Source organism: Sarcophilus harrisii, chromosome 2 (genome assembly GCF_902635505.1).
Source record: "Sarcophilus harrisii chromosome 2, mSarHar1.11, whole genome shotgun sequence".
Taxonomy (NCBI): domain Eukaryota; kingdom Metazoa; phylum Chordata; class Mammalia; order Dasyuromorphia; family Dasyuridae; genus Sarcophilus; species Sarcophilus harrisii.
In genome coordinates this window covers 283,980,943-284,005,143 of record NC_045427.1, presented here as the reverse complement: position 1 = coordinate 284,005,143, position 24,201 = coordinate 283,980,943, and the positions used below count along the sequence as shown (strand labels likewise).

The following is a 24,201-nucleotide window of genomic DNA, read 5'->3' as shown; positions in this document are numbered from 1 at the left end:
TCCATCCGTCCCACTTCAAAACCTCTCTTTATTATTCCTCATTCTCTTTTCCTTTGCTCTAATCTCTTGAGGCAAATCATACCTCCCTGTGCCTCAGTTTCCCCTCTCTTAAAATGGTGTTGGGTTAAATGATCTATGAAGTCCGTTGCCACAATGATCCACATATTTAAGATTCTGTGATGCAGAATCCTTTAGAAAAATTGTGGAGTTTTTCTTGGGAATTTTCTTAGCCTCTTTTTTCTTTCCTCAAGAGTTTTCCTGCCTCTGTCTGTTGCCCCAAATCCTCTGGGATGACTGAAAAAAAGACTGAGTAACCACCACAACAAATAAATGATAGGCAAATCACTATCTGAGCCCCAGTTTCTTTCCTTCCTTCCCTTCCTTCCTTTCATTCTTTTTCTTTCTTACTTTTCTTCCTTCTTTCCTCCCTTCATCACTCCCTTCTTTTCTTTTCTTTCTTTTTTCATCCTTACCTTCCTTCCTCCCTGTCTTCTCCTTTCTTTCTTTCCTTCCTTCCCTCTCTGCTTTCTTTTTCTTCTTCCTTCCTTCCTTCCTTTCTTCCCTCCCTCCCTCCTTTCTTTTTTTCATCTTTCTTTTCTTTCTTTCTTCTATTCTTTTCTCCCTGCCTTCCTATCTTCTTTCTTTCCTTCCTTCCTCCTTTCTTGCCTTCCTATCTTTTTTCTTTCCTTACCTCTTTTCTATCTTTCTTCCTTCATTCCCTCCCTCCCTCTTTACTTCCTTCCTTTCTTGCTTTCCTCCTTTTCTTCCTTCATCTCTCCTTTGTTCCTTCTTCCTTGCCTTCCTACCTTTCTTTCCCTCCTTCTTTCTTTTCTTTCTTCCTGCTTCCTGTTTCCTCCATTCTTTCTTTCCTTCCTTCTCTTTTTTCTTCCTTTCTCTTCCTTTCTTCCTTCCTTCCTTCCTTCTTTCTTTCTTTCTTTCTTTCTTTCTTTCTTTCTTTCTTTCTTTCTTTCTTTCTTTCTTTCTTTCCTTCCTTCCTTCCTTCCTTCCTTCCTTCCTTCCTTCCTTCCTTCCTTCCTTCCTTCCTTCTTCCCTCCCTCCCTTCCTTCCAGGTAAAGTTAAATGACTTGCCCAGGGTCACACAGCTAGTACATGTTAACTGTCTGAGGTCAGATTTAAACTCAGGTTTGACTGAGTCCAGGGCTGGTGCTTTATCCCAGAGCTTCTTAAACTGTGAATTGAAACCCCATATGTAGTTGCAAAATTATGATTTATTATCAGTAAATGTTTGATTTGCAGAGCTACTTTATATACTTACATGCCCAGAGTCACACAAAAATTTCTTGGGTGAAAAGGAGCCACAAGTACAAAAAGTTTAAGAGACCCTTCTCCATTTACTGTGCCTCCCAGTTTCTTCATGTATAAAATGAGGGTGGTTCCTTGTAGCTTGAATATCATCTAATAACAATATAAAAGTATTCCTCCAGCCTAAGGACACTTTACATTCTAATAAGGTTAGAATCTTAACCTAAAGAATAATACCTAATAATAGGTACAATCTCAGGCTCTTGCTAATAGTTTCGGGAGGATCTGGGTGGGGGAAGAAGATGGGGAAGGTTTCTTGGTTCTGGGAGATTTCAGTGTCCTACAAATGCCAGGAATGGCTTGATTCACACATATGAGGAGGTTAATTCTGCCCCTGACCTCCAATTTTCTTGCACTCATCCCGGAAGTTAATTAGTAACAGCCCAATCAGATCCCCACACTTTGGAATAGCAAATATTTGCTGAAAGCATTTGGCCTGAAACCTTAAACGTTTAACTTTATTTTGAATGAAAAATCATCATCAGCGTGACAGAAGAACCACTGGGTTGGTAAGATCTTGTTGTTTTAAGAGAGAATTTCTAATTTGTGGTGGAGTGGAAGGATAGAAAAAGTTACCTTGTCATATCTGGCTGGGGATAGCTATGAGAGATGCTTTCCATTCTTTTTAGGGAATCAAATTATTCTTTTTTTAGGAAAGGTCTTCTTTTGGTCAGCTAGGGATCTTGCCAGAACTACCATCCTCCAGATTCTTCATATTTGGATAATTTGAATAGGATTGAGTCTTGGAGAAGATCAGAAAGGTTATTTAAGCAAATGTGAGCTTTCTGGAAGAGCGTAGGAGGTGGGTGGAACCAAGGAAAAGAAGGGGGTATTAAGTCTTTGTAAGGATACCATCTACCAAACATAATATTATATAGTATCTCAATTTTGGTAATATTAGGGAAAAGCATCTAACTAGATCTATGATTTCTTGAATACAAAGTCGTCTGAGCATGGAAAAATCTTTCCGTGGTGTAGATTAACTCCTCTATCTCTTAGTGCCTTAATAGTTCAGTGAATTATTCATGATCACATATGTAATAGGTGTCAGAGGCAATGGTGGACCTGATTACAAAGCTTACTCTCGGTTGACTATGTCATGTTGCTTTTCTGTTGGTCTGTTTACTAACCTGAAATTTCACATATATCTAAAAAGAGAGACAAAGACTGAAACAGAGACAGAGAGTGAATTTCAAGAATGAAGACACTGCAAACACAATAAAGCAAATTCAGTTTTAAACTGGGCAGCAGAACATAGATTAGCTTTTTCTGCCCCACAGGTGTTATTTAATAACATTTTCTTCTTTCCCTCCTTTTTCTCTCTCTCCTCTCTTTTTTTCTCCCTTCCTCTCTTCTTCCCTTTTCCTTCCTTCCTTCTTTCCTTTTTTCTTTTCTCCCTTTGATACTTCCTTTCCTTTCTTCCCTCCTTCTTTTCCTCCCTCTTTCTTTCCTTTCCTTCCTTTTTTCCTTCCTTCCTCCCTTCTTTCCTTCTTTTCTTCCTTCCTTCTTTTCCTCCCTTTTTCCCTCCCTTCCTCTCTTGCTCCTTCCCTTTCTCCTTCATTTCCTTCTTTCCTTCTTCTCTCCTTCCTTTCCTTCTTCATTCCTTTCTTTCTTTCTCCTGTGATATCGTTAGACTATGAGTTCCTGGAGAGCTGGGTTCCTTTTTTTTTTTTTGTCCACTACCAGCGTAGCAAAGGCTAAATTTGGATAAATGGACCTCAAGACTTGGCTCTATCATTTACTAGGTGATTTGTCTGAGGCTTAGTTTTCTCATTTGCATAACCAGGGGCAAAGGACTGGATGAAATGACCTGTCAGTTTTCTTTCTAGCTGTAGCATCATTTGTTCCTAGGCAACTCTCAAGACTATAATTTATGGTTGTTACTAATTTGCATCCTTGGAAAGAAGTTTCCACATTAAAAATTCCCTACACTGATGCCATCATCAGTCCAGATTCTTCTTATTCCCCAGCTTTTACACATTTCCTAAAAACTGCACATTTTTTTCCTTCTTTTTTGAGGGGGGGTGTGTAATTAGGATTAAGTGACTTGCCTAGGTAACACAGCTAGTAAATATCTGAGGTCAAATTTGAACTCAGATTCTCCTGACTCCATGACTGGTGCTCTATCTCCTGAGTCACCTAGTTGCCCTTGCATATTTTTCAGAGGAATAACGTAAGAAATGCTGTGCCTACAAGAGTACCATTTACTTCTCTAAAAGGGTAACTTTATAAATCCTGATATGAAAACTGGGCTTAACCATCTCCACAGCAAGGCTGAGCCATAGCAGGCGTTTCTGTTCCACATCTTCTTTTCCTTTTCCTTTCAATCTTTCTCAACATCACGGTGCTTTCCAAAGAGTCCTATCTTCTCATTATGTAGCCAATGTATTTAAACTTTAGCTTTGGTATCTGACTTTCTACTGAAGAGCCTGAATAAGTTTAAATGTTGACTGATTTGATCTCCTTGCTGTCCAAGGGACTTTCAAGTCTTCTCCAGCCTCACAATTTGTGTCAATTCTGTGGGGATCTGCTTTCTCTCACAGCCATACATTGCTACTGAAAAAACCATAGCTTTGATTACAAGAATGTCCGTTGGCAAAGTCAGATCTCTCTGCTTTTTAGGATGCTCCAGATTTGCCACAATTTTCAAGAAGAAAGCATCTTTTTCAGTTCATGGTTGCAGTTGCCAATCTGAAGTGATCTCAGAACATAAGAATATAAAATTTGACATGACTTTCATTTTTTCTCCCTCTGTTTGCCAGGAAGTGATGGAACCAGTTGCCACTATCTTAGACTTTTTGATATTAAGCTTAATGCTTGAGTTACTATCATCCATTAAAATTTTAGGTCTGAGAAAATTATCAGATTGGCCATTCACCTATCCAGGATACAGAGGGGAAAAGGTCTATGTTTTGATGCAAAGGGAAGCATCTTGAGTATGGACAGGCTCAGGCTATTGCTATAGGGAGGACCAGGCAAGACAGAAGACAGCCTGGGGGTGGAGGGAGAGGAAAAGGGAGGGGGGAGAAAGCTACCTTAAGAAGGGAATTACAAAAAAAAACTGAGCCAAAAGCGGATTGGAAGATAAAATTCTGATGCCCTCATAATTTGACTTTAGGTTCTGCCTCATGTGTGTAAATGTGGTAAAAGCCACCATTGAAAAGAAAATTCTTTGGGCTTTTATCCTGATTAAGGAGGCAAAACTCAAGACTAAGAGAATTAAAAGGAATTTATTACAAGTACTTCAAGGTAGTAAGATGGGCTGACCAACTCACATTAGCAAAGGGCTTCAAGATGAGCAGCTTTCACTGGTAACTTTCTAATGAAATAAAGACAATTAAGATAGGTCCACATCAGGAAGAGGAAGGGCCTTTGTATCAAGCAGCAAGTGCATGACAAGTTGGTAAGTTGGTAAGTAGGTAAGTTGGTAAGTTGGTAAGTAGGAGCACAGACAGAGAGAGTCCCACCTGACAAAGCCGCAGATTTGGCATTGCCTTCGGACCCCCACACTGACAGATAAGCGGGGCTGGGAATACTGGGTCACTGAGTCAGGTAGCATTCACTATCCACCACCTGCGACTTGACATTTCTGTTATTGAGCTGTTCCAGCTGCATCCAACTCTGTGTAACCACATTGGAGTTTTCTTCACACAGATACCGACCTGGTTGCCATTTCCTTCTCTGGCTCATTTTATAGATAAGGAAATTGAGGCAAACAGGACTGAGACATAGTGTCTGAGGCCAGATTTGGACTTAGGAGGACGACTCGTCCACACCCAGGGCTTTAGCCCCCGCGCCCCCCCCCCCTCTGGCCATTGTTTGTTTATAGTCTCACAAATCACAAATCACAGATTTTGTAACTTGGGTTCGGTTACATCACAGGTCTCTGCCAGGCTTAGGGGGAACAGGGGGTGAGGCCGGGGGGTCTACAGGGGATCCCAAGAGGGTGGTTGAAGTCTAGACCTGCTGGTCTTTTCAGTGGTGGCAGCAATCAAGTTGGGAACTCTGGACAGAGCAAGCGAACTCCAAGCTAGCTCCGTTTCTTGGCGTCTGGTTCCTGACTTTAGAATGGGGAGGGACCATGGAAGATAGAATGTTACAAATAAGAACAGAAGGAATCAGATTAGAAAAGGCAACAAAACTAATGGATGAACAAAGTCAGGAAGATTTGGGTGGGTCCAAATCCTGCTTCTCATAACTTGTTTAGAGAGGTGACTAGCAAGCCATTTAATATCATTAAGTCTCAGTTTCCCCATCTATAAAATGAGGTTGTTTCTTGCCTCACACCTACCTCATGGGGTTGTCGGGCTCAAATTAAATGTGTTCTATGTTTTGCAAATCTTAAAGTACCTTATATTATAACAACGTTATCACTCATGCCCATCATCTAATTTATTATTAGGACATTCAGAAGGATCTCAGAGATAATCTAGTCCAATTTTCTCATTTGAGAAAAAATTAAACTTGTATTGGAGAGTTTTTCTTTCTGGTAGAAAGGATGTGCAATATTGTAAACCATAGGATGGCAAGATTTCCATTTCTAAATTTCTAAAATCTATTTAGAAATAGATTTTAATGTTGTGTTGGGTTGGATAGATTCACTAATGGGCCAGTATTGATATCACTTTGAAATTTACTGAGGCATTTAGGAAATAAGATGCCCTGTTCCTTGGGTTTTCTGGTTGACTAAGAATTGATGCTAATCTAAAATATTTGAGCCTTTTTTCCCCTTTAGCTAAATGCAGTGTAGTTAATAGTATTGACAGTCAACTAGCTGCCACAGTGGATAAAGACTGGGCTAAGAGTCAGAAAGATCTGAGTTCAAATCCCAGCTTCAGAAACATACAGTGTGACCCTGGGCAAGTCACTTAAACCTGTTTGCCTCAGTTTCCTTATATGTAAAATGAGCTGGAGAAGTAAATAGTAAGCTACTCCAGTATCTTTGTCAAGAAAACCCCAGCTGAGGTCACAGAGAGGCAGGACTAAAATGATCGAACAACAACAATGAAGTTAAATATAATTGAATCTCTCTTTGATGAATGAGTCTTTGTGTCATCATTATAAAGATTCTCACTGAAACAAAGATAATGTAGATAAAATAAGACTTAGTCCCCAACATTCTTCTGAGAAACATAGCATATGTTTCTAAAATCTGAGTTGTAGCTACAAGCATGTTTGGTTGTGATGTTTATACCTGAATACTTCAAGCATCCATAATGTTTTTTATTGGTACCCCTTCCACCAACACAGAGTCTTCTAAAGTTTCTGTGGTTAAAACATTTAACCCATCACCAAGCAACAGATAAAGTCACATTTGGTCTTATTCACTTTTTTTTTTAAAATTTAATAGCCTTTTATTTACAGGATATATGCATGGGTAACTTTACAGCATTAACAATTGCCAAACCTCTTGTTCCAATTTTTCACCTCTTACCCCCCACTCCCTCCCCCAGATGGCAGGATGACCAGTAGATGTTAAATACATTAAAATATAAATTAGATACACAATAAGTATACATGACCAAACTGTTATTTTGCTGTACAAAAAGAATCAGACTCTGAAATATTGTACAATTAGCTTGTGAAGGAAATCAAAAATGCAGGTGGGCATAAATATAGGGATTGGGAATTCAATGTAATGGTTCTTAATCATCTCCCAGAGTTCTTTCTCTGGGCGTAGTTGGTTCAGTTCATTACTGCCCCATTGGAACTGATTTGGTTGATCTCGTTGCTGAGGATGGCCTGGTCCATCAGAACTGGTCATCATATAGTATTGTTGTTGAAGTATATAATGATCTCCTGGTCCTGCTCATTTCACTCAGCATCAGTTCATGTAAGTCTCTCCAGGCCTTTCTGAAATCATCCTGTTGGTCATTTCTTTTTTTTTTTTTTTTTTTAATAGCCTTTAATTTACAGGATATATACATGGGTAACTTTACAGCATTAACAATTGCCAAACCTCTTGTTCCAATTTTTCACCTCTTACCCCCCCCACCCCCTCCCCTAAATGGCAGGATGACCAGTAGATGTTAAATATATTAAAATATAACTTAGATACACAATAAGTATACATGACCAAAACATTATTTTGCTGTACAAAAAGAATCAGACTCTGAATTATTGTACAATTAGCTTGTGAAGGAAATCAAAGATGCAGGTGTGCATAAATATAGGGACTGGAATTCAATGTAATGGTTTTAGTCATCTCCAGAGTTCTTTTCTGGGTATAGCTAGTTCAGTTCATTACTGCTCCATTAGAAATGATTTGGTTGATCTCGTTGCTGAGGATGGCCTGATCCATCAGGACTGGTCATCATCTAGTATTGTTGTTGAAGTATATAATGATCTCCTGGTCCTGCTCATTTCACTCAGCATCAGTTTGTGTAAGTCTCCCCAGGCCTTTCTGACATCATCCTGTTGGTCATTTCTTACAGAACAGTAATATTCCATAATTTTCATATACCACAATTTATTCAGCCATTCTCCAACTGATGGACATCCATTCAGTTTCCAGTTTCTAGCCACCACAAAAAGGGCTGCCACAAACATTCGTGCACATACAGGTCCCTTTCCCTTCTTTATAATCTCTTTGGGATATAAGCCCAGTAGTAACACTGCTGGATCAAAGGGTATGCACAGTTTGATAACTTTTTGAGCATAGTTTCAAACTGCTCTCCAGAATGGTTGGATTCGTTCACAACTCCAACAACAACACATCAATGTCCCAGTTTTCCCGTATCCCCTCCAACAATCATCATTATTTTTTCCTGTCATCTTAGCCAATCTGACAGGTGTGTAGTGGTATCTTAGAGTTGTCTTAATTTGCATTTCTCTGATTAATAATGACTTGGAGCATCTTTTCATGTGACTAGAAATAGTTTCAATTCCTTCATCTGAGAATTGTCTGTTCATATCCTTTGACCATTTTTCAATTGGAGAATGGCTTGATTTTTTATAAATTAAGAGTTATATATTTTGGAAATGAGGCCTTTATCAGAACCTTTGACTGTAAAAATATTTTCCCAGTTTATTGCTTCCCTTCTAATCTTGTCTGCATTAGTTTTGTTTGTACAAAAACTTTTCAGTTTGGTATAGTCGAAATTTTCTATTTTGTGATCAGGAATGATCTCTAGTTCTTCTTTGGTCATAAAGTCCTTCCCCTTCCACAGGTCTGAGAGGTAAACTATCCTGTGTTCCTCTAATTTATTTATAATTTCATTCTTTATGCCTAGGTCATGAATCCATTTTGACCTTATCTTGGTGTACAGTGTTAAGTGTGGATCAATGCCTAGTTTCTGCCATATTAGTTTCCAATTTTCCCAGCAATTTTTGTCAAACAGTAAGTTCTTATCCCAAAAGCTGGGATCTTTGGGTTTGTCAAAGACTAGGTTGCTATAGTTGTTGACTGTTTTGTCCCTTCAACCTAACCTATTCCACTGATCAACTAATCTATTCCTTAGCCAATACCAAATGGTTTGGGTAATTGCTGCTCTATAATATAATTTTAGATCTGGTACAGCTAAGCCACCTTCATTTGATTTTTTTTTTCATTAATTCCCTTGAAATTCTTGACCTTTTGTTTTTCCATATGAACTTTGTTGTTATTTTTTCTAGGCCATTAAAATAGTTTTTTGGGAGTCTGATTGGTATAGCGCTAAATAAATAGATTAGTTTAGGTAATATTGTCATTTTTATTATATTTGCTTGCCCTATCCAAGAGCATTTAATATTTTTTCCAATTGGTTAGATCAGACTTAATTTGTGTGAAAAGTGGTCTGTAATTTTGCTCATAAAGTTTCTGATTTTCCCTTGGCAGATACATTCCTAAATATTTTATACTATCAGTAGTTACTTTAAATGGAATTTCTCTTTGTAACTCTGACTGTTGGATTTTGATATATAAGAATGCTGATGACTTATGTGGGTTTATTTTATAACCAGCAACTTTGCTAAAGTTGTGGATTATTTCTAATAACGGTCTTATTCACTTTTGCACAATTCTAAAGAACCCCAAATCACACACCCTGCTACTGCTATGAGTAAAGTCTTTTTTTTACATAAAATTGAAAATTTTTTTTATTCATAGTATTCTCCCAAATTTTAACATTCATTTTATAATAATTTTTTGTTTTTCAAAATACATGCAAAGATGACTTTCAACATTCACCCCTGCAAAACCATGTTTCAAATTTTTTCCCTCCATTCCCCCTCCCCTAGATAGCAAATAATCCAAAATAAGTTAAGCATGTGCAATTCGTCTAAATATATTTATTTTCATATTTATCATGCTGCACAAGAAAAATCAGATCAAAAAGGGAAAAAAAAACCAAGCAAACAACAAAAAGGTGAAAATACTATGTTGTGCTCCACATTCAATTTCCATAGTCCTCCCTCTGGATGCCGATGACTCTCTCCATCACAAGTGTAGTAGAACTGGCCTGAACTACCTCATTGTTGAAAAGCCCATGTCTATCACTTGGTCTTTTCAAGTGATAGACTTGATCAAGTGATATTACTTGATTATCACGTAATCCTGTTTCTTAACATTTAAAAAAATTGAGCTCCAAATTTTTTCTCTCCATTCCCTCACCTCCCTCCTAAGACTGTAAGCAATTTGATATATATTATATATATGTAATCACATGAAACATTTTCATATTAATCATGGAGGGGAAAAAATTACCAAAGGAAAAAGACAAACCAAAAAAAAAAATTAAAGTAGTATACCTTGATCTGCATTGAGACTCCATCAGTTCTTTCTCTGGAGATGGTTAGCATTTTTCATCATGAGTCCTTTGGAATTATCTTAGATGACTGCATTGCTGAGAATGACAACTGTCACTCACAGTTGATCACCCCCCAATATTGCTATTACTATGTACAATGTTCCTAGTTTTTACTTCACTTTGCATCAACTCATGTAAGTCTTTCCAAGTTTTTAATGAGCAGGGCTTGAGTGATTTTTGTAGATTTTATTATTTTTATTAGCATTAGTAGTAACTTTGGTTGAGACAGAATGGTTTGATCAGCATAGGAGTCAGGAAAACTGAGGTTCACATTCTGCTGTTGCTGACATAGTGACTCTTCGTTGCTGACACAAAGTGACTTAATGTGACTTTGGGAAAGTTTAGAGATTTTTGGGGTTGTTGATCTGCTTTGGTGGGAAATTTACACACTCCGAGTTTCCCAAATGAAATTATGAATCCTACTTGCCGTCCCCCCCTCCCAAAAGACACACACAGCACACAGGTATATTTGCACTTCATAGGTGCAAAGTACTTTCCTTAAAACAATCCTGAAAATTTGAATAGAATTTCAAAGTTGCAAGGGCTCATCTAACCTTCATCCCAACTCATGCATCATATCTTCAATAACACAAATCTCTGCTTAAACACTTTCAGGGATGAAGAACTTATATTCCCCATGAAACATGTCCATTGTTGGGCAGCACCAATTATTAGGAAGCTTTTCTTTCCTCTATGCCAGAAAATCACCTTTGAATTCCCCCTATTGCTCCGTCTTTTTCCTAGTGAACAAAACAAGTTTCCTCCTTGTTCTGTATGATAACAACAATGATAAAAAATAACTGACATTTACATAATTCTTTTAAAAACAGACTTACTTAACATGATCTTATTTGATCTTTTCAACCCTGGGAGTTAAGTGCTCCAGATTTATTATCCCCAATTTAAGAGGCTGGAAGTTAAGTGATTTTGCTAGAAAGTATCTTGGGCAAGATTCTAATCTAGACCTTCCAGACTCCAATTCCAGGACTCTATTCACTATAGGCAACTGACCTGCCTCAGATACTTGTTGTGCAACCCTGGGCAAGTCACTTAACCTGTCTCTTAGTTTCCCCCACTGGAAAATGAGGATAATAACACTTTCCTCTCAGCATTATTATAAGGCTCCAATGGAATAATATTTTTAAAGTGCTTTGTAAATCCTAAAGTACTGTGTAAATGCTATTATTTAAAAAAAATACTATTTTTGGTCTTACATAAAGAAGTAGCACTTGTATTGCCCTTCCACTTGCACAAGTGATCTTATTCAATTATCTTCTCTACCACATGATGTTGTCTAGAGGCAGCTAGATGGCTCAATGATAAGAGCCCTGGCTCTGGAGTCAGGAGGATCAGATTGTGTCCTCTATCTTCTCTTACCTCATTTATTTCCAATCTTTCCCTATCAATTGGCACATTTCCTACTGCCTATAAGCATGCCCTGGTCATTTCCCTCCTTTAAAAAACCCTCCTGGGAGCTATCTACTCCAACTATCATATGCTATCTTTTCCTCCCTTTTGTGGCTAAACTCCTGGTTGAAAATGTCATCTAAAATCGATGTCTTCACTTCCTTTTCCTTGTACAGCCTGGTTCTGTCCTTTCTCATTAAAGGCCATATATAAAGTCAGAGCAGAGCCAGACAGGTTTGTCTTGATTCTTTACCCATTGTGCTTCTTAACATAGTATGGTGCCCCATTTTCTTCAAGAAGGTCAAAATAAAAATTTAGTTATTTGGGGATTCTGCTAAGTTGAGTTCTGGTTCATTAAGGCTTTGCAATTATAACAATTAAATGGACAGCTTTGTGGTAGTGCAGTGGATGGAGCACTAGTCTTCCTGCATTCAAATCTGGCCTCAGGCACTAACTAGCTGGGTGACTCTGGGTCAGTCACTTAACTTTATTTGTCCCAGTTTCCTCATCTGTAAAATAAACTGGAGTAGGAAATGGCAAACTATTCCAGGATCTTTGCTAAGAAAATCTCAACTGGGGTCCCAATCATATACAACTGAAAAAGGACTCAACAGCAAAGTCAATGAAGCTCTAGCCTGTGATAGCAAAATCACATGGGAGAAAGCTTGGTCTATTAGATGGGTGTTCTGGGTTAGAATTCTGAGTTTTGGCTCTTGTTACTTCCTACAGGCATAACCTTTAAAATGTTGCTCGGTTCTCTTGGGCTTCAGATTCATCCTTATGATGAAAGGGATGGGCTAAGATCACTGGTATCAAATTGGAAATGAGGGTCATTAAACCATACATAAGGATCTCTGACGGTCACATATTGACTTAGAAAACCACATATTAACAATCTTAGTTCTATTTTTATTTAATTAAACATTTCCCAATTACATTAAAAATCTGGTTTTTAAATACTCAAGTATTACTGCTATATGGGGCCTACCTGCCCTGTGTTTGTCACATCTGGACTTTATTACTTCCAAATTCCTTTTCAGTTCTAAATCCTATGGTCTTAAGTATTTTCCCCCCACAACAGAACAAACTTCAACCTCTTTTGAGACTGAATTTTGTTCTATTGTGGGGAAATCTTTTAAATGAATTAAATATTTTTTTAAATAAATGGCTTTAAAAACATTTTTTCCCCTTTTACCTTAATTTTGGTTGCTAAGAAATATTTACTTGGCCTCCAAAACTGATACTATGAAAACAGCCTTCTGCCTCATCCTCTTCCTTGCCAAAGTATGTATGATACTGGGCACTGCTAAAGACTGGGGACCAGAGAAGATGGAAACTCACCTGGAAGTTTTGAAGAATCATACCTTCCTCAACCAAAACCAAACGGAGGGAGACAATCAGCATCCCCAGAGGAGAGAGCCCTCGACATCAGCTGAGGAGGAGCCCTGGTCAGCACTGGAAAAACTGAAACTCTTAGAAAGGAATGCTGACTTTGGGTTCAACCTGTTCCGAAAAATAGCTATGAAACATGATGGCAACATAGCCTTTTCTCCTTTCTGCCTTTCCTATGCAATGACTACGTTATTGCTGGCATCCAGAGGGCAAACCCGATCCCAGATCATAGAGGGCCTCAACTTTCAGGATCTCAGCAGTGCAGACACAAATTTCTTGCCTTCTTTCTTCAAGGAGCTCAAAGACAACATCTCCCAAAATCAAGAGTTGGCTTTATTAAAAGGGAGTTTTGCTTTTATTCACAAGGATTTTGATGTGAAAGAATCTTTCTTCAATTTGTCCAAGCAATATTTTGACATGGAGTATGTACCTGTGAATTTCTACAACACTACACAGGCCAAGAATTTCATGAATCATTATGTGAACAAGGAAACTAAGGGGAAAATTCCCAGACTCTTTGAGAAGGTTCATTCTGAAGCTAAATTCATTCTTGTGGATTACATCCTATTCCAGGGTATGTATCTTGCATTGCTTAATTATGATACATATTCTTTCTAAGAAATATGCTTTTTTGTCTTTTCTTCCTTTTCATTCAAATTCAGTCAATTCTAAATTATGCACCACAATGGAGATTGGATGTAAGTTCAGCAGCCAATCCTGCTTTGGTCTGACACTGAGGTAAAACGGAAGGCATGGAGAAAGAACAGGGATAGGTCATGAGCATCAGATGGCCAAAAGAACTGGTCAAGGCAGAGAACCTGGAGAGGATTATCCTATTTTTGGATAAATTATAATAATATCCCTTAATTCTTGGTTCCATGGGTGTCCGGCAATGAAGAAACCCTTTTGCTCTAGAAACAATCTGAACATCTCTGGTGAAGAGGGCTAAATGAGTGAAACATGCTAATACCCTTAGGGAAGCCAAAGATTAGGAACTCAATTACTGGAACAAGGGACGGCATGAATAGAAAGAAATATCCAGTGACTCCTTGACCTAGTTTTTGGTTTTAATTCAATTCTGGTAGAGTTCATTAAAGATTTACCATGTACATGGCACTGAATTGCTAGAAAACTAATGCCTATAGTACATTACAGTCTATGAAGTATTTTATTCACAGCATTTCTATGAGGCAGGTGGAAAAAACCATTTGTTCTAAAAATAAACTGAATCTTATTTCAGGGGTGTGTGCCCAAAAGTCTCACATATGACAAATGGCAACACCAGGATTTGGACTCACATCTGAGCCAATATGACTGTTTCCCCTTGGCCTTTTAATGTTTTGTCTTTTAAAAGATATAAAACGCTCTCAATACTCCCCTTGTAGAGGGGCTGTGGGGCAGCAAATTATCTCAAAAGGCAGAAAAGCAGCAAAGCCCTAAATAACTAGCCTTCTCTAATTGTACATTGAGTTATGAATATTTGACCATAGGAGTACTGAATTCAAGATTGTAGAACTAAAACAAGGGAGAATGAGCAATAGGAAAGACAGCAACAAGTCTTCAAAAAAGTTTGAGTAGGCAACATTTTACTTTCTATTTCTTGGAGTCTCATAAAATAATAACTTACATTTATCTAGCATTTTACACCTCAATATTCCCTCACAATTACCCTGTGAGGGTATTATAATTTTCTCTGTCTTGAGGTCATTTAGATTAAGCACTGGACCTGGAGTCAGGACCTCCCCACTTCAAATTTGGTCTCAGATACTTACTAGCTCCTGCCTCTAGGCAAGTCACCTTACTCTTTGTCTGCTCTGATTTCCCCAATTGTAAAAATGGGGATGATTGACATCTGCCAGGGTTGTGAGGATCAAATGATATCTGTAAAGCACATAGCAGATGCTTGATAAATGTTGTTTCCCCTCCTGACAAGGGGAGACCACATCATCCCAACCTTGAATATCTTCCTAATGGTGGTGGTAAAGAGGAGGACTGGAGTCCCTCACTTTTGGAGAGCATCCTGAGTAATGCTTGCCTTCGTCAGCACTTTTCCCAATCTGCCATTTTTTTTCATTTTTTCCTTCCTTTTTTTTAACCTCCTTAGGTAAATGGCTCTCTGCATTTGACCCTCTTCTCACTGAAGTTGAAACCTTCCATCTGGACAAATACAGAACCACAAAGGTGCCTATGATGTACAGGTCCAACAAGTTTGCTTCGACCTTTGATAGGAACTTGCGCTGCCACGTGCTCAAACTACCCTACCGAGGAAATGCAAGCATGCTGGTGGTCCTTGTGGATAAAATGGGGGATCATCTTGCCATTGAAGACTACTTAACTGTAGAGCTAGTGGACAAATGGATCAAAAACATGGAAACCAGGTATTACTCATGATGATAGAAAAATAAGTACCTACCATGTGCAAAGCGCTCGTGTAGGCCCCACGTTAGACACACTGATTAGAAAAGTCATGATCCCCTTTCCAAAAGTTTGATCTTGGGTCTACAACAATGCCATAATGTGAGACAAGAGTAAATGAGATGCAAAACAAAGTGGTATGTGAAGTCTGAGGCAGAAAAGCTAAAGAGAGATTAGGAAGGGCTTCCTGGAGGGGCTGGTATTTGAATTTAACTTTAAAAGACAGGTGAAGGGGGGGAAGTTAATTCCAAGCCTGGGGAACCACCAAAGCAAAGGCATGGATGGGAATGGGAAAAGGTGTTGAAGGCCTCCCTCTGCTGTGGGCTCTTCTCTTAATCTTAATCTGGTTTGGTACAAAAGTGGCTCTTTCTCCCTACAGCCATGATCATTTCACATCTTCCCCTTTTTACTTGTTGTCCTGAAAGTTCCTTATTCTGAGAATCAACTCAGGGAAGGCCCACCCAGTCCCACAGTAACAGTAAAAGGATAGAATGGTTTGACATAAAGCACCATGACTGCACAGCAAGAGTGGTGGATTATTAGAGCTGGGAGGAGACTTGGAGACAAGCCTCCCTCTGAGGGAAGGGCAGAGCTGTGCCCAGGCAAGTTAGTGACAACATCAGGACCTCAGGCCTTTTGACTCCCAGGCCAGAATAACTAACTTGCTGCCCTCCTTCCATTATAATATGCTATTCAGAAGGATGGGAGAGGTGGGTCAGGAGGGTATGGCTTGTTCTTTTAAGGGATGGAGTGAGATAATATTTGTAAAGTGCTTAACACAGTGCCTAGGACACAGTGTGTGTTTAATAAATGTTTGTGCCTTTTCCCTTCCATTTTATGAGGTAAAGGTGGACGTAACAGTGGCATTCTTTTGCCAATGGGGACATGTGGTCACTTAACATTTCAGGGATATTTGGAAATCATTGATTTCATTAGTATAGAGATTTCCTTCATTGACATAAATCACATCCTTCAAAGTCTTGGTTACAAATTTTTATGAAATATGAGTGAAAAAAATTAATTAGCTGGTAGCCAGCCTTTTAATGCATGGATCCCTTTGATAATTTAATAATAAGCATATGGACCTCTTCTAAGGGAGGAAGATGAATAGATTATTTATAGAGCTCTTATCATGAGCCAGACACTGTATCAAGCATTTTGCTAATATTACCTCATTTGATCCTCACAACAGTTTTGGGAGGCAGGTGCTATTATTGTTCCCATTTTACAGATGAGGAAACATACACACACAGTTAAGTGATTTGCCCATAGTCATACAGCTAAAAGTAGCTGAGGCTAGTTTGGAACTCAGGTTTTTTTTTGATATTAGGCCCAGCACCCTCTCTATCCATTGTGCCATGTAATTACTTCCTCACAAATGTCTACAGATTAATAAAACAAAATACAAAGGATTAAAGAAGAAACTGATTATACTGAAGTGCAGTTATCAAAGTTATAAAAAACATGATTATGTAATCATGATTACGATCTCACTGAACCAATCTGGTCCTAGATAGGAAACACACAGATCTATGAAATCTTTTCCACTTTTCTTAGGAATTACTAGAGGCTTTTGTCCTGCTGGAATAGCCTTGGAGAACTCACGGTTAAATCTTGTTGAAACTAACACTATGTAAAGCACTTTACATATATTATGTCTTTAGACACTCAAAACCTGTCAGGAAGGGGATGTCACATCCCCCTTTATGTGGATTCAGGAAAACTTCATTTCAAATTTGACTTCAGATATGTATTAGCTATATGATCCTGGCCAAATCTATTTGTTTCAGTTTCCTCAACTGTAAAATGAGATTAAAAATAACACCTATTTCTAGTGTGAGGATAAAAATTAGTTATTTGCAAAACACTAACCTTAGAGTGGAATATGTGTTAGCTATTATAAAAGAATACAAAGAGACTTTATAAGGAGAGCAGATTGATGACTGGGTGGAATAGGCAAAGTTCTAGGTAGGAAGTAGTACCTGAGGTAGGTTGTACTTTGAATTAGGGATTCTACCAACTAACAGCCAAGGAAGGAATGCATTCTATTGGATTTACTGGTAGTGGAAATATAATGGGGAATTATGGTGGTATTAAAAAACCTCAAAGCAATCAATAAAATTTCCTTTTAAAAAACCCAGAGCTACCTCCATAACCCAATAAGGCATTTGAGCAGTTTTGGTGAAGGGTATTCCTGGCTTGTCAAAAAAAAAAAAAAAAGTAATTGGCTCATTCAAACTCATTATGCTTTAGCATATGCTTTTAAAGCTGATGACATTTTCTCTGGGCTAGGCCACTCTGTAAGAAGCAGCCTTTAAATCATCTCTCCAACAGAAATCTTAAAAACAAAACAAAACCAAACTACCACATGTTTAGCTTCCAAAGAAAATGCCTTGCATCTATTTTTCATGATTATGTTTGTTTGTGCCACAGAAAAACGGACGTTTTCTTTCCAAAGTTCAAGCTAGATCAGAAGTATGAGATACAAGAACTCCTTAAGCAGATGGGAATAAGAGCAATATTCTCACCCTGGGCAGACCTGAGCGAGCTTTCCGGCCCAGCAAGGAATCTGAAAGTGTCTAAGGTAAGCTGTCAGGTGTGAGAGGAAGAGGCGTCACATTGTTTCCGCTCCCGACCCCTCCGTGCCCAGGAAGGCGTCATGCGACCGCAGGTGTCTCTGGGCACCGTGCCCGGGGAAGTGTGCACATCGCTTGTACAGAACCTGGGCTGTGGGCGGTGCCAGAACACACCGGGCTCATCACGCACCTGACCTGGAATCTTGGGTCTCCATGCTCAGAAACCCTTTTCTGTCACCAAACTTTTCAGGGTGCCCACATTCAGCTACACGATCCCACGGGGGGGTCATGACCCAGACTTTTAAGAAACTTTGGTCTAAACAGCAAAAGAGTTTGTGCTGTGACACTTAGTTGTGAATGTCTACTTATGTCATATATGTCTATAGTATTGCAACTTATTGGGAAGCCCCGGTGCCTCTTGCTGGGCATCAAACACACATGCATGAACATATGCCTGGATCAATTGAGTACCAGAAGAGCTCTGGCCTATCCCTGCCCTAGAATTAAACTAATAATAAAAGTTATTTTCAACTTATTTAAAAATAAACTTGGAAATTCCATTTCCAGGATACATTTCTGAGTGGGAGAGTTGGATTGGCAAGTATCAGTGGATAGAAGTTTACAGCTTAATATCGGAAATAAGCTATCAGCTACAGCTGTGTGGACATGAAACTGTTAAACCTCTAGAGGTAAAGAGTTCTCTATCACGGGAGATCTCCAGGGAGTGGCTAGCTGACACTATTCTCTCGGATGTCATAGAGGGATTTGTGTTTCAGATAGGGAGCTGAATAAAATAATTTCTAATTTCTTTAGATCTCCAAGATCCTAAGAGATTTATTTACTCAAGAGAAGGCATGAGATGCCATTGTAAGGTCCCTGATTCTTCAAGGATTCTAGTTAATTCAGAAGATTTGAAGAATGCTAATTTAAATCAAGAGGCAGCTGGGGATCTGCCCACTTTCCTACAGTGTATTTTTCCCCGTTGTCTAGGCCTCAGAGACAAACTCCTGTTAGTCTTTTCTTCTTGGCCATGGCCTAAATTGCTAGGGTTTAAGAAACTTTAGAGCCAACCCCAATTTCACTATATATAGCAGAAAGTTCCTCAAGTTTCAGATGGACTATGGCCCAAATTTTGAGGGATACACAGTCCTTCCTGTGATAAAATGATAAAGCTGAAATCATGGTGAAAAAAATTCAAAGGTAGGCAGCAAAATAATTCAAGGGAGAAAAACCTATCTCTCAGGGTAACTTGGTGCTGTATGTCTGTTTTGTTGCTATTTGCATATTATTTCATTTCCATTGGTAGATTCTACAGAGAACAGTAATTGAAGTCAATGAGAAAGGAACTGAAGCAGCGACTGGAACAATGGCAGAAATTGTTGCTTACTCAATGCCTGCAATCATCAGAGTAGATCGTCCATTCCATTTCATGATCTATGAAGAGACATCCAAAAGTCTGCTCTTCCTTGGCAGGGTGATCAATCCATCCCTTCCATAATTTATAACACAAACACACACACACACACACACACATGTATTATGCCCCCAAAGGTGCATGGATAATGCCCAAGAGGGCATGGGACAGGAAGAGGGCTGTCTTCATCCCATGTTCATTTGGTTCTAGGTTCATGTGGGAGTAAAGGTGGCTTCATGAGGACACTATTTACTTCTCGGGGGAAGGCTTCATGCTTTCTGCCTCACATTTTAAACAAGTTTTCAGCCACTAAAACATGGCAATATTTGACTAGTTTGACAATAGGCTTTTTTAATTCCTCAAGTGGAGTCTTATTCTGTTGCCTAAGAGGCAGAGCTTAATATAAAAAGGACATACCAGAGCACTGTCTGAAAGATAAGGAGCTTGGAAGGAATGGGCACATAAGAAAGTTTTTCCTTAAAATTAGCTTCTATTTTCTCCTAGTGCTAAATAAATTGTTTTCTCATGAACCATTAGTGGTTAGCCATTAGTGGTAGCCAAAATGAGGGAAAAAAATAGTCATCATACCCTTATCAGCACCACATCTGCCTCAGAGATGTCAACTCAGTTGTGATGTTAAAAGGATGGTCATAGAATCAAAGAAAACTATGGCTTGATGGGTCCTTACTAATTACAATTAATCTATAATCTATCATTTTAGATTTTGAAACTACTTATTTCGCATAGCTAGTTAGTGATAGAATGAAGATTACATTTTAGTCTCCTGTCTTCCTATCTAGAACTTTCTCCATTGCACCGTTACAATAATTATATATCTAATAAACTTTCAAAAACTTCACAGAAGAAAAGTCAAGCAGTATTTGTTTCTCCTAATTATCTATAAAAGCCAACAAGGCAGAGATAGATACAAAATGTTAATGGAAAAAATGATAAAGAATAAACTTTTATTCCTTTAGAAAAATGTTGAGTAGCTCATTAAGAGGATTAATTTCCATATTCTTTTGATAATACATTTTATTAATGCATTATAAATGTATTCACTTTTGTTTCATTTCTAATATTTAAAACTGAAAACGAATTGCTTGTTTGTTCATTTTGTTCAGTGATTTAAATTGAGAGTGAACTATAAGATGATCTTTGTATTCCAATAATGTGAATTAGTAATGTTCACATGTAAGACAACATAATGACAGGGACATGACAACAGATAAATGCTGAATTGAAGTGGATTTCTATCTCCATAGAGAACTTTGCCACTAATTAATTCTCATTGGTTTTGGTAAGTAGTTTGCTTGTGTTCCAGTAAGTTGAATTTATCAGTCTAACCCATTTTATTCTATTTTAATTTGGTCAAGGAAAACATCATGGGATCCTAGAGTTATAAGTTGGAAGGGACCTAAGAGACAATCTTATCCAACCGCTTTATTTTATAGAACAAAGTTCAAAGAAGTAAAGATGACCTGCTCAAAATCACATTTGTGATAAGTAGCATCTTAAAAGACATTATTCTTTAACTGAATGCCCACTAGTCTTCAGGTACAACTATACAACAACAATAAAAAAATTTTGGATGCCTTCTCTACTAGAATTTCAGGCTTATATACCTCAACGACATATCATCTTCATCACAGATTGATTTCAATACCTGATATTTTTTTTAAAGGGCCAGGTAAACCAGAGATATTAAACTCTCCACCTGCATACCAGTGTAGCCCAAACCAGATTAAAATGTAACTGGGAGATATTTAACAAAAAAAAATGTAGTTGATGTTGATGGGTGATTTTTTTAAAGTTAATGAATGAGGAATCCCATTTCCATTTGAATTTGACACCACTGATATAAACTACATTTTCTATCTACCTACCTGTTACTCATCAATCTTCAGAATGCTTTTTTACTGAAAAAAACTGGACAAAACAAAATTAAAACTATATTTACATAAACTCATAATAATGCTTATATGGAGCTGTTGAATCTTGGACAATACTACCAAAATCTTTTTAATTCAGCTTTCTTTCTTCTAAATTGCATGTTAGTCTATTATTATGTTTCAATAAGTGTCATGTACATTATTCCCACTCTCAGGCTAGAACCAATTCCCTTTGAATTGGTTCTCTCTCATACACACCTACCTTAAGCTCCCTAATATAACTAACATATCCAAATACTATTTTTACACAGATTTATAGGATGGATGTTGCCATGATAAAACTGTATTTCACATCTTTTAAGAAGGTAAAGACTGGAAAAGGGACTGCTTGAGAGAACAGAATACTACTGAACAGAAATAAATGTGGCTGAACTCATATGTGGTCAGATACAGTGCAGGTACTACTATATAGTAAGAACCTGATATAATTTAACACATTATTATTTAAGGCGTGAATTGGTCCTGTTCTTTATTGCTGGTGTTTCAGTGTATACCCCTAGGGAAACTTAATCTAAGTTTTAGAAACTTCACAGTGATCTCTCAGAATTTTAACAAATACTGCCTACATTCTCTCCTGAAAGATGTAAACATATCACTTTTCTTAGAAATCTCAAGATTTAGTATAAATAAATATGGGGAAATGCTTACTAGGTGTTATGTTTAAGTATTTAGCTTCAATATCTAATGCTGGGTCCCCACATATTGCTTTGCCCTAAAAATATCCTTAAAATGTCCATTGAATCGAATTGCCATGTTGTGAAAACTGGGCAACAAATATGCTGTATCTGAATTAGTAACAGGCCACTGAGGTATAATTACAAGTTTTACTCCCAACATCAAATTCCAACTCAAGCTAATCCAAGCTTATAGAATGAGGAGTGCAAACCAAGGAAATGCACCCAACTTCTTTATTACTGTTCTTATCGACAGAATTAAAGGCTGACTAAAGATCAAAGTTTTCAGTTATGGATCTTAAGACTTCCCATTAAAGACTTTAAGATTCTCTATTCTAGAGAAGAGTATATTAGAGTCTACATTATGGATAAGAAACAGAGGGGATATTGATAAATAAAATTTGCAGGAAGTGTCAAACTTCAGTGAGCCAGTGCTTTCTATATCCTCCACTAGATCTTGACTATTGACATCATAATCTGAATGGCTGATTGCTCAATTTTATTTCAATTCCTAACCTTCTAGGGGCATTTAGGATCACTAAAATGGCCAAAAAGCAGATATCAAGAAGGAAAAGAAGAATAAAATTTGGACAATTAATTTTCAAACTGGATAATCTTCCATAATCTGACCAGAATACTCCTTCCTTTACTTGTTAATAAACTATTGTTCCTTACTTTTAATTATAAAGTAAAAATTGCAGAAAATGATTTAAAACTTTCTTCACAAATATACAGATACTGCATTAACCTATGTTTTATTTTTAATAAATTCATAATTCATTATTTCACATTATAAAAAGTAACCACACGCACATATGCATTCACAAATTAGGTCATCTTTATCATACATCAATATATTTAAAAAACAAATATTATCTGATATCAATATAGTTATATACTGATTGCATTTTGAAATAGAGAAGCTGACAATAGCTTCATACAATATATCTCAGGTATTGGCATTTTAAAATAGAACTATATATGCTCTGCAGGCAAATTTTGATGGAAATATTAGCATTAGTACAAATAAATGCTGTTGACATAGCTAAAGCATGATAGCTTGGAATAACAGCTAATTAAAAACTGGATTCATCATTTAAAAATTAAGTAATGAGAAAAAATACAATCTAAAATTTAAACAAAGTATTTATAAAAGAAATTGTCCCATGAAATAAAGAAAATCATTAACCAATTATTTGGAGGTATTTGCTCTAAAAATGACTGGAAACCTTTAAGAATTTTCATTGCCAAATTTGAATTTGGGGGTATCCAGGTACAAATTTATGTCAGCACAACCTTAGGCCTGTCCAACTTGCAGGAAATTGTACATTCTTCAGTATTTCTTTTCCAATGAACTTGAAGATTCTTTATGAATATACTATTAATTTCCCAAACAGATAATACAGCCAGGACAATTTCAGCTGATTGTGACTTCCATAGTAATTTGCTAAAATGCTAAAACTGTAATTGAGAACAATTAATAGATGACACTGGTATTCTGCACTACAAAGGCATAATTGTCTCTCTTGCGGCAGTAGTTAAAGCACATACCTAAAGTTGCATTTCAACATTTCACTATAACATTAGAATTCTGCAACCAATACATTATTTATAGAAATATATACTATACAACCCAGGGAATCTAATTTCAAATATGGAAGGCTTAACAACATCAGATGCAATGAAGTCTCTCCAATTCATTCATAAAAAGTCCCAGCGGTCACTCCTGCTTCAGCTGAGCAATCCCATTACCTCCAGTTGTCTTTGGTTTTCTTCCTTGCCTATCAGGTGATCTAAGGATTTGATTTTCTAGATTTTCTTTGGGGAAAAAAAAGAAAAAGAATTTAAAAGCTAAGAAAAGGAAGAAAAAAAGGAAAAAGGGGGAAGAGAGAAAAAAGGAAACATGTAAATTCTTACTGCTTTATATAAAAGCAATCTATTCAGAAGTATGTTTGCAAATTGAATAACCCACTGTCAGCACTCCTGATATTAACAATAACAACTGCATTCTACAAAACATTTAGTGTAGGAGTTATTTAATTAGCAATCTTGCCCAATAAATTGGAATGCAATTCAATTTATAAACTGGCATGTATCTTAAAGTCATTTGCTTAGGTCTAAAAGATAAAGTTCTGAAAAATGAAAAATATTCTGACTTTTCTGGCTGATGACCACATGCTGACTGATGACAACAGATATCAACTGCATCAGCTTGGTAATATTAGGAAGTGAAAGAACAATTGGTGAATGTTTTACAGCACA

General features: G+C 37.4%; 2 protein-coding genes across 5 annotated transcripts in view; one reads left to right on the top strand and one right to left on the bottom strand.

The window, feature by feature from the left end:
• Positions 1-1,767: 1,767 nt before the first annotated feature.
• SERPINA10 (serpin family A member 10) lies at positions 1,768-19,397 on the top strand. Its single transcript, XM_023501460.2, has 5 exons — positions 1,768-1,828; positions 12,731-13,482; positions 15,013-15,286; positions 17,757-17,907; positions 19,206-19,397. Exons 1-5 carry the CDS (start codon positions 1,791-1,793, stop codon positions 19,395-19,397), a joined length of 1,407 nt encoding a protein of 468 aa, XP_023357228.2. The 5' UTR covers positions 1,768-1,790.
• A 3,281-nt stretch (positions 19,398-22,678) lies between these two features.
• PPP4R4 (protein phosphatase 4 regulatory subunit 4) overlaps positions 22,679-24,201 on the bottom strand; it is a 136,044-nt gene continuing 134,521 nt past the window's right edge. For all 4 annotated transcript variants that reach the window (XM_031952338.1, XM_031952339.1, XM_023501450.2 and 1 more), the window contains one exon: positions 22,679-23,757. In XM_031952338.1, the coding sequence (XP_031808198.1) occupies positions 23,733-23,757 (25 nt within the window). In that variant the 3' untranslated portion in view covers positions 22,679-23,732. The remainder of the gene's footprint in view (positions 23,758-24,201) is intronic.

Coding starts and splice junctions, on each gene's coding strand:
- SERPINA10 (XM_023501460.2), top strand. CDS start 1,791: ATGAAAAATCATCATCAGCGTGACAGAAGAACCACTGG. Junction 15,287..17,756: donor ATCAAAAACATGGAAACCAG/GTATTACTCATG, acceptor TTTGTGCCACAG/AAAAACGGACGTTTTCTTTC. Junction 17,908..19,205: donor GGAATCTGAAAGTGTCTAAG/GTAAGCTGTCAG, acceptor TTCCATTGGTAG/ATTCTACAGAGAACAGTAAT.